Raw genomic sequence first — 11551 nt, forward strand, 5'->3', positions numbered from 1 at the left:
TCTCACTCACACATAGAAAAAAACACATTCCTCTCCCTCTCTTCAATTAAGATAATATTGTCCTAACATAAATTTGGTTACTCTGCAGTTATTATATATTTGTACATTTTTTCTTTTTTTTTTAATAACACTGGAAACTGCCTAGTTTTTAGTTTAGCTTTGCTTAACCTTCACCTGAGCATAGTTATTTTTAAACTGTCTACCTTGAACATTTTCAACAATATTATTCACAGATAAACTAAATTGTCACCAACTAACATTTGTTTATCCAGCTTTTCAAAACCATTTGACAGTATGCTGACCTCTTTTACCTACTTTTTGTTGTTGTCTTGTGGGGTTTTTTTTCACCCCCAACTTGCTTATTATAAATAAAACAATGAGAGAAAATTACTTGTTTGATTGGTATTCACTGCATTAAATATGTTAACTACTTGATCCTCCACACATATCTCAATTTAAAAAGAAAATTTTTGTTAATCTATATTTCAGAGTTAGCTCCCTTATCACTTTTAAGGAAAATTTTCATTAATATTGCAGAGATTTTGTTTTTCTCTTTATGACAGAAAGTGTCATAATGAGGAAGTGTTAGGCAGTTTGGTTTGTTGCCAGTGTTGCTTATTGTTTAGCTCTCTGGGTCAGCTTTGATTGAACAGACCCCGACATCCTACCCATTCCTATCTACTCATATTTTGAGACATTAGCATGCTTATCTAAGACAACCTAATGCGGTTTTTTTTTTTTTGTTGATTAAAAAAGAAGACAAAAAGCAATAGGAAGTGATTTGAAGTACATATAGCTTATATTTCTAGCAGTTCAAGTGGTCATCTGGAGGTTGCCTATATCAGAGGAATATTGACTGTAACATTGACAAGATTAAGCTACCACACTGTGTAGATTTCCTACTTTGTCAACAAAAGCTGTCAATTAATAACTTGTTTAATTTGTTTTATCGGTTCAGTCCTTTATATTAAACCTTATTGTGTCAAAAATTCAAAGTTCATTTTCTCTGACATAAAGTTTTATTTTCTTTGTGTTGTTGGTGTTTTTATTGTGTCATGTTGTTGTTTGTTATGTAATAGCTATCTAATCAACATTGTGGAGGCACAATGGCCCAGTGGTTAGGGCAGTGGACTCGCTGTCATAGGATTGCGGTTTCAATTCCCATTTCGGGCGTTGTGAGTGTTTATTGAGCGAAAACACCTAAAGCTCCACGAGGCTCCGGCAGGGGATGGTGGCGAACCCTGCTGTACTCTTTCACCACAACTTTCTCTCACTCTTACTTCCTGTTTCTGTTGTGCCTGTAATTCAAAGGGTCAGCCTTGTCACACTGTGTCACGCTGAATATCCTAGACAACTACGTGTCTGTGGAGTGCTCAGCCACTTGCACGTTAATTTCACGAGCAGGCTGTTCCATTGATCGGATCAACTGAAACCCTCGACGGAGTGCCAGCAACAACAATCTAATCAACATTAACACGTATATAAAGTGTATATATAAATATATGTACTTGTGTGTGTGTGTGTGTATATATGTACATACACATACATACAAGGGTGCTGAGAAAGGACCTAGCAGATTAATTAATCATCAGAAAGATTAAGATTCATGGGAGTTGAAAACCTTGACTAATACAAAGAACAAGCTGACTCTGTGTGTGTGTGTGTGTGTGTGTGTGTGTGTGTATGGGCAATAGATGTACTCAGCACATTGGCATCTGTGATTTACTTTAAGGAAGCAATAGTTGTAGACCAAATTCAGAGAGAAAATCAGTAGATAAAAGCAATTAAATTAAAAAGAAAAAATTTCAGATAATCAGAAAAAATAAAGTATTTAAGAAAATAGATTTATCAAAGAAATTAGTTTGGAAGCAGATTTACACTGCTTTCTTTCTTTCTTTTTTTGTATGTGATAGGAACTTCCAACCATGCCCATCCTGTGTTTTTGTGTATGGGGAACTAAATTGCCCAATGTGTGTGTGTGTGCGTAGGAGTGGCTGCATGGTAAGAAATTTGCTTCCCAACCACACGTTTCTAGGTTCAGTTCCACTGTATGGCACCTTGGAAAAGTATCTTCAGGCAGAGCAAAGCGCCTTGTGTGTGGATTTGGTAGACAGAAACTGAAAGAAGCCTACCATGCGTGTGTGTCTCTTCCCTCCCATCACTTGACAACTCGTGTTGGTGTGTTTATGTCCCTGTATCTTAGCATCTTGGCAAGAGAGATGGAATAAGTACCTAGCTTTAAAAAGTATTGGGGTTGATTCATTCAATGGAAATTGCACAAAGCGATGCCCAGCATGGCTGAATCTAATGACTGAAACAAGTAGATATATAAGCAGATGGTGTTATAAATCAATCTGTGTCCTCTTGAAGCACATCTGCTTATTGCAGTACTCCAAAATTGTATGGAAATGTTATCTTTGTTTGAAGCATGCATAAGAGTTGAAAAATACTGGAAAATATTTTTGCCAGAGTAATTATATATTAAAATAGGAGCCAGGAAAAAATTCATTTTGGTATCATTTATTCACCATTCATAAGACAGCTCCTATTGGAAATTCTTCAGACAGAGAATCACAATCTCATCTTACATGCTTCTCTTACATGTACAATTTTGTAACTCCTTTAAGCAAATGAAACGCATCTAATTGTGAATAAATAATACCCAAATCTTTTTTGCAATCTCCTCTGTGTGTGTGCCTGCCTCCATCCCTTGTGGAGACTTGGTAGTAGTGGTGGTGGCGTAAATGGGTTGTGATGATGTTTTAGTAGATAGTGGTGACAGTGATATTGACTTAGGTGCCAGTGGTAAAGTTTCAGAAGGCGATGGTGGGTATTGTTTTAGTAGGTGATGATGTTATTGTTTAACGGAAAGGTTGTGGTGCTATTATTTTAGGTAGTGGGAGGGGTGGTGATTTTATTGTTTTACGTAGTTGTGATGGTGGTGTTAGTGTTGAGTATCCTCATTCAATTCTCCTGTAGCAGACTTGGAAGTATTTTCTTTAATTATATGTGAGGAAGTGAAATGATTAGTAACTTCATTTATTTATTTATTTTGTTTGTTATAATGACATTGATTAACCAGTTTGTTTCCTCATTCACAGATTCAGCAATTAACATACAAAGGATGAATAAATTTTGTCTCACCTAACCTAGTGTGTCTGAAGCTAGCAGAAATATTCACACATTAAATACTTCTCTTGATCTCTCATCCATGCATCGACACATACATGTGTGCTCACACCTTATATCTCCTTATCCTTGCAAATCTTAAGTTCATGACTTGTGACCCACATGGAAATCTCAGTGCTACTCTATGCAGTTCTCAAGATAATATTGTCCTTCAGTGCTATCCATTTCCATAAAACATTATACTCTACAGATGTAGTAAGAATGAAGAATACTTGGAAATATGTAGATGAGAAGATGAGAAAGTATAAGGACAGTGATTAAGAGAATAGATATACAGAAGATGTGAATTTGAGTCCCACAGGCAGCCCCTTCAACTTTTTTTCCATCCAAAGGGTTTTTTTAAATCCTTTTATCTACTTTGATTTTAGGAATATAGAGACTTTGAGAGACCTGAAATAGTTTTTAGAAAGTTGGCGACTGTATAAGTAACAGCATGTAACTACTGAGTTTGGAAGGAAAGTCAAAATTTGCTCATGGGATTGTTTTGAAAAGGAAGGTTGAGGAGAAAAACCCCTGCAATGTAACACAGTTGAAAGACATCATTCAGGATGAATGGACGTTGATTTCGTTGGTTATATGTGGAAATTTAGTTGACTCTCTGCCCATAAAACTTAATGCAGTCATTGAAAGTAAAGGTGGTCACACCAAATATTGTCCTTTAGGGGGGGACATATTTTTGTAATGTTTGAAAATTAATATTTCATTCATATCTTTAAAAATGTTTATTGTTTTGTATTCCAAATTTATATGCTGTTTGCATGTATAATATATTTATATTTTATTCAGTTTAGATTTTGTTTGATTTCCTTTGATATCATCACAGTAAAAGCAATTTTACTGAAATTTTTTAGGGGTGTACATACTTCTGTGAGAGAATATATATATAAATAAAATGTACACAGCAGCAGCCTTTCTGTTTCTGTCTACCAAATTCAGTCACAAGGCATTGGTTGGTCTGGGGCTATAGTAGATGACACTTGTCCAATGTGCAATGCAGTGGGACTGAACCTGAAACCATATGGTTGCAAAACAAACTTCTTAACTGTACATCCACATCTGAAGGAGGACGAGGAGGAGCAATTATTCTTGGGCTTCTTTATAGTCTCAACTCTCTCTCTCTTTCTCTCTCTCTCTCTGCTGAATGCGATCTAATATACACAGTGATTCTTCTTGTTGGACAATGCTTACTGTGGTTATCAGGATTGATTCTACTATGTTTAGACTGTTAGACAAGCTTTCAGCTTCAGTGGAATCCCTTATTGATTTCCATATTTTTATAGAACATACATTCAAGGTGTAAAGAGTTTTTTTGTTTTTTTTTTTGATAAACCATTTTTTAAAATTTTCTTTTATACGATCATTCATTTATTGTTAATATTGGTCCATTCTTTGAATTGTGGCTAAGCCAGAATCATCGGATCTTTTTTAAAATGGGGGCCACATTTTTCATTAATGTTTTACGTAGTGTTTTTGGTACCGAAAGACTTTCAAACTTCGTATACTTATCTATTTTGTGTTATAGAACAGAAAAATATTTTTGTATTCGAATTTATTTCATGTAAAAAATTGTCTTATTTCGATAATTTCAACCAATCACTGACAAGTATTCAGTTGTTTACATTTACTCCTTTGGCTGATTAAGCGATGTAAAGCGTATTTAATCTCCATACCTTCGTTTTATTTGCTTTTTTCATTTTAAATTTGCTTTAACCCTAACCCTAACCCTAACCCTAACGTTAGGGTTAGGGTTAGGGTTAGAGTTAGGGTTAGGGTTAATTGTTTCAGAATCGTTTGTTTATGTAGTCGGCACTTAATGTATATCGGCTGAATGGACGTCAGTGATTGGTTGAAATTACAGAAATGCGACAACTTTAACATGGAATAATTTATGGATTTCTTTTTTTTTTTAAGAAGACTAAGAGAAAAAGATGTTTTATATGACACATTCTACTAGAGTTCCAAGTTTCAAAGTGTTTCGTTAATGAAAAATGTGGCCCCCGTTTTAAAAAAGATCCGAATCAACATCATCATTGTTATTATAACATCTGTGTGTGTGTGTTCCTTCTTGCAACAAGTGGCTGCAAAGAATCCAAAATGACACAATTAAGATGACAGCAGGCGTCAACAAGATCAGTGATGAAATAAGACACAGACACTAGAATGGGATCAGACAAGATCAAGAAACGATGACAGCATTTTACAAACAATAAATTTTTAAGTGAAGTTAATGGCTTTTGTGTTTCTGAACAACTGATTTGTATCTTCCACACTGCAGTGGATTTAGTGTCAATACAGGACCTTGGCTCAAAACACTTACCATACAAACACATTACTGTAACTTTTTAATGTTCTATGTGCTAATTTTTAATGCTGACCTGTAAATCTTCTTTTTTTTTTTTTTTTTTCAGCAATGTTTTGATTGTGGCAGTAACAATCCTACATGGGCCAGTGTAACATATGGAGTATTCCTGTGTATAGATTGTTCAGCAGTTCACAGATCCCTTGGAGTCCATGTTAGCTTTATCCGGTCTTCCCAGCTTGATACCAACTGGACATGGTTGCAACTGCGTACCATGCAGGTTGGAGGTAATGGAAATGCGGTGAGTTGGAGTTTCCATTTTTAGTAATAATTTATGAAGATTGATGTCTCTCTTCACAAAGGTAAATAAGCAACGAGAAGAGGGTGATGGGATTGGTTCAGAAATTAAATAACACTCACATATTCAGTAACAATAATAAATTTAATTCATCCTCGACAAGTTTTAGTTTTGCTAATTTTTAATATATCACTCCTGTTTAAAACCTCTTACCTACTTGATGATTGCATTTCTAGCTCTGCCTTGAAAGAAGCTTTACTTCTTGGATTCATGATTTTGTGCGCTACAATGTTGTTGTTAAACCTCCGTTAACAGCACTGTATGTAGGTCCTTTCTGTTCTCTTTCACGCATGGAGAAATTTTTCATTACAAACTTTAATGGTCATAAAGACACTATATCAGTGGATAGGCCAAAAAAGGCCTTCATAGAGAAAACTGTCCCTGTTTCCACTGCAGACGACACACATACAGCATTACAAACATGGCCCACACACCCTCATTTACATTCCATGGCTGTCATTGGGATTGATCAGGTACCAGACAAGGATTCTGGATTATTTTTCCGTTTTTTTTTTATTTAATCTTTGACAGCAGTCGGGTTCATTTTCATTATTCTCGTTTGTGTGAGCAGTTGAGTTTATTTCAGATATTCTCATTTTAAAAATTATCTCTGGTTAATCTTTGAGAGGACATTGGTGTTGCCTTGGCAGAGGCTTGCGCTCTTTATGTGCTCTTGTTAATATTATTAAAGAGAGCAATGAGCTGACAGAATCATTAGCACATCAGACAAAATGCTTAATGGCATTTCCACTGAGGTCAGCTTTGCCTTTCATCCATCTCAGGTTGATAAAATTAAGTACTGGCCAAGTGCTGGCATCAGTGTAATGAACTAATTTCCTCCACTCTAAATTGCTGGCCTTTTGCCTAAAGTAGAAGCCGTGCATGTTCTAATTCTAATTTTGTGAAGGTAAATGATAAAAGGAAGACACAGAGGGGCTGGTGGATCTGGTTGGCTCTGTGCATGAGGACACGTCTGGGACCGCTAACTTGGAATGACCCCCAGCCTCACCAAGCAAGAGCATGAAACCAAGAAGCCAAATGATAAACACTGAACACCGGAAAAGACTAACGTGTTCAGTAACAATACTAAAACCCCATATCTGTTGCTTGCCAACTGACTACATTTTCATTTGATCCCATAAAGTGCCTTCTTTTTCATCTTTTTATGTTATATACTATGCATTGTTTCTGTGATTTGATTTCCACAAAATAATTCATCAGTCACTTAATTCTGGCGGGATAGGTTATACTACTCATATCCAGTCAGCTTAGTGAGGTGCCCTGTCTTTCTGCCTGATGTTTGCAGTGTGAGTTAGGCGAGATTTTACTGCTATTTCTAACTAGTCATATGTGCAGCCACATACATACTCCCACATTGGTTTGTGTCTGCAGTGTTTATGCACAGCAGCTGCAGGCACCAAAAGACCCGGCAAGCCAAGTGAGACCATGACCTGTGGCCTATGCCAGTGGTGTATAACCAGTCCACTTATGAGTACCCTTCATTCATTGGACAATAAACTTTGCTTGCGAAGACCTGTTGAGGCAAGTGAAACCAAAATCGCTGACGTGGCCAATGACAGTACCGCCTGATTGACACGTAAAAAGCACCATCCGACCGTGATTGCTGCCAGATCCGCTGACTGGCACATGTGCTGGTGGCACGTGAAAAGCAACATTCGAGTGTGGTCGTTTCCAGTGCTGCCTGATTGGCCCTCATGCCAGTGGCACATAAAAGCACCCCTACGCTCTCGGAGTGGCTGGCGTTAGGAAGGGCATCCCACTGTAGAAACTTTGCCAGATCAGATTGGAGCCTGGTGCAGCCTTCTGGTTCGCTAGTCTTCAGTCAAACAGTCCAACCCATGCCATCATGGAAAGCAGATGTTAAATGACGATGATGATGATGATGAAACTCATGAAATGCCATTTAGGTCCTTGACACTTACCATACGTCCTCTGTTGGGAAGATTGTGAGAAAACAATATTTTGGAAGATTTATTTATTTGTTTGTTTATTTTGACAGATCAGTTTCTTTCGGCAACATGGCTGCACTACCAATGACACCCAGCAGAAGTACCACAGCCGTGCTGCCAATCTCTACAGGGAACGTTTGCTCACTCAGGCTCAAAACATGATGAAACTTCATAAAAGCAAGGTAATATTTTCTTGATCCTCCATCCTTATTTTCCAGGTTTTTTTTTGTTTTAATTAAACAGTCAGTGGGTTGACAAAATTGACTGCTTTCATTGAATTCTTTATTCTAAGTGGCAAGACTGTTCCTATGAACTTATCACACTTAAGAATAAGTGTGTGGGTATATATATGCTTGTGTATATTTTGTGTGTTTATGTAATATATATATATATATATATTTATGACAATACATATTTACATATACACCCATACATATAACTAGTTCATCTAAACAACAGCTGTTCTGTGTATCAAACAAGAATCAATACTGGAACCTTTATCTTTACCTTTTGTGTTCTTTTTGACAAATGTTAAATATCTCTGGTCATGAAATTGACAATCAATAGACTCAATTGTTGGAGTCCTGTTGATAAAGCTGTTCTTTTATTTCAAGTTGGTGCTTATAAACATCAAGTGAAAACCTGACCCAGACTGCACACCAAATGATCCGGTCGTAGTATTAAACTTAGCAATGGATTGGGTTTACCACACCAAATATTTTGTCCTTGTGTTTTGGGAGATGAGGAGGAGGAGGATTTGGGTTTTTCTATACCGAGAGATGAGAAGTGTAGGTAGGAGGTGAGAGCAGTTGTGACTAACCTATGATGTAATGAGCACCAATGAATTGAGGAACCAAAATTAAGGAGTATGAGGTAGTGCAGCCTCGCTTTTTATAGAATATTGAGCTGAGTAAATTGTTGGTAGATTCCAACAATTGTAAAGATTGAAACAAAGTTACTTGTAAGCCTGCTATTATTGATTAGACAAAATGTTGTTACTGTTTAACCTTCGATTAATGGGGTCGGGTTCATTAGTTTTGTGCTAGTTTATATAAATAACAATGTAATTACATTTGTATTTCTTAGCTGCACCTGGATAATACTAGCCATATGGAGGAGGAACCAACACCACCAAAAGAAGTTGATTTCTTTGAGGAAGTTTCTGACAATATTTTGCTGTGCAACAACAGCACAAATGGTATTACAGACAGCTCGAAAGCCTTTTCAGAAACACTCATCCACAACAACAACAATGTCAAACTCTCAGCAACAAAACTTGATACAGACACCAGTAAGTTTCATTTTTTACTCATATTTTTTGGGTTTATTTTTTCTTTTGTTATTTTTTTCCCTTTTACTTTTCTTTTGTCCCAAAGGAAGCAGGGTACCCCTGGCCATTTCAGGTACCCTCCTAGATAGGTAAGATTAGTACCGTTAATGTTCCTAAGGCAGCAAGTGCAGGCAGAACTGTTTGCACACTTAGCAGTATTTTGTTCATCTTTACATTCTGAGTTCAAATCTCACCAAGTTCATCCTTTCAGGGTTAATAAAATCAGTTGAGCACGGGGATGAATGGAATCAGCACAACTCCTCTCTGTATATTATGAGTATAAAAACTGCATCCTTCTGCCTAGCCATCATGTCATGCTATCGTGCCAGATTCGGCTCATCAAACCAATATGATGATCTCAAGAGAAGATGCTGAGGCATTTGTCCTGCACTGGACTGAATAGGGTCAATCCAATCCAATCCAATGATCCTCTTGAATATTTGCAAGTCAGCACCTGTGGAGAAAGAGACATGAGCAAGGATTGAATTTCAGGGCACCAAGGCCACTTTACTGTCTCCTGTCTCACCCCAACCTCCCAAAAATCCCACATTAAATGTCTACTTACCTTCCACCTCTCCCCCAATCCTTTCTTTTACACTTCAGTCCTCTGAACTCCCCCCACCCCCAATTTTTCCTACAGAAATTTCGAACTGAACGTTCACCCATCCGTCCTTCTTCTCTGTCCTGTAATTCCTGGGAGAGTCATGGAAGTATAATCCTCAGGTCCCCCCTCTTTCGGGTCCCATTGGAACAACTGTCATTACACTTTCCTGCTGCATTCCCAAGCACAACCAATTCAGATTATGGATATTATTCAACCATCACACTCTGGGTCTTCCCCCTACATCTCCTGTAGTTCTGCATACACTAATCTGAAAGAAAAGCTAGGAGGATCACAACTGCAACGGATTTAATCATGGATTTACTTCATTGGAGTTGACTAAGAGATAAACTTATTGTATATTAATACTAAAATCTTATCTGATCAGAGGATGTTTGATTTGTGTTTATTTATTTTTAGATGTTGCTGAAGGTCCGAATGTGGATATTGCCTTAAGTTTATCATCAAACCAAACAGAACCCAGAAAATCTGTGTTAACCGCGAAAAAAACTAGTACTTCCAAGAAAGGGGTATGTCTTCATTTCATTCTCAACTCAATTCATTTCAGTTGTTGCTAGAAATCATTATTTTGTAATTAGAAATTATTCTTTTTATCTCAGGTTTTGGTAGTAACTCTTGGAGTTTTGCATGCATAGCGGGGCTTGCTACCTGCAGCCTTACCATGCTATCTGTTCTTTTTAACTCTCTTTAATACTTTCCTGATTATTCTGTCTGAGCCATGGAGGTTAAACTTTTGTAACAATTCTACTGGACACTCGATTCCAATTTCCTTCATGATGCCTTTTGATACTATCCCCAACAACCCAATAATAACTAGCACTATCTCCACCTTAGTAGTAGTAGTAGTAGTAATAGTAGTAGTAGTGTTAAGGCAGCGAGCTGGCAGAATTTGAACTTAGCACAACATAAAGATTGACAAAATTCCACAAAGGTTGGTGTTTGTCTTTCATTTTCCAGGATTGGTACAGTAAGTACCAGTCATGTACTGGGTCCATGTAATTGACCCCCCCCCCTCAAAAATTGCCAGCCTTGTGCCAAAGTTTGAAACCATTGTTGTTGTTGTTGTTGAGGTGGCAAGCTGTCAGAACCAGAAAATATGTGGCAGTATTTCATATGTCTTTACATTCTGAGCTCAGGTTCTGCTGAGGTTATCTTTGCCTTTCATCCATTTGGGGTCAATAAAATGACTGCCTGTTGAGCACCAGGGTCGATGTAATTGACTATGCCTTGTCCCTGAAATTGCAGGCCTTGTGCCAAAATTTGAAACCATCATTATTATTTAGACTTGATGCATAATGATGCATCCACATATCACAAACTGTTTTAGTCTATCGACCACAGTACTTTTTTTTTGTCTCAAAGTCTCATGCTTACTTTATCAGTCTTTATTTGTTGAATCACTAAGTTATAGGAAATAAGCAAATTATGAGACAAAACAGATCATTTCCCAAGTAGTATCAACAAAAACACACATGCACACCATCATCGTCATCATCATCATCATCATCTAAAGTCTATTTTCCATGTTGGCATGGGTTGGACGGCTTGACGGCTGGCTTGGCAGAAGGCTGCACCAGGCTTCACTGTCTGTTTTGGCAGGGTTCTTACAGCTAGATGTCCTTTCTGACACCAAGCAGCTTACAGAGTGGACTGAGTGCTCTTTATGTGGCACCAGCACAAGTGAAGCCAGTTTTGGCATGAATTTTTACAGCTGGATGCCCTTCCAAACACAAACCACTTAACAGTGTATACACACACACACACACACACACACACACACACA

The 11551-nt window shown here is 37.4% G+C and overlaps 1 protein-coding gene across 1 annotated transcript in view; it reads left to right on the forward strand.

The window, feature by feature from the left end:
* LOC106881471 (ADP-ribosylation factor GTPase-activating protein 2) overlaps positions 1-11551 on the forward strand; it is a 40810-nt gene that overhangs the window by 10164 nt on the left and 19095 nt on the right. Inside the window, exons 2-5 of the mRNA XM_014931864.2 lie at positions 5598-5789; positions 7867-7998; positions 8903-9107; positions 10168-10277. Coding sequence (XP_014787350.1) covers positions 5598-5789; positions 7867-7998; positions 8903-9107; positions 10168-10277 — 639 coding nt within the window. The remainder of the gene's footprint in view (positions 1-5597; positions 5790-7866; positions 7999-8902; positions 9108-10167; positions 10278-11551) is intronic.

The sequence above is a fragment of the Octopus bimaculoides genome, chromosome 24 (genome assembly GCF_001194135.2).
Source record: "Octopus bimaculoides isolate UCB-OBI-ISO-001 chromosome 24, ASM119413v2, whole genome shotgun sequence".
Taxonomy (NCBI): domain Eukaryota; kingdom Metazoa; phylum Mollusca; class Cephalopoda; order Octopoda; family Octopodidae; genus Octopus; species Octopus bimaculoides.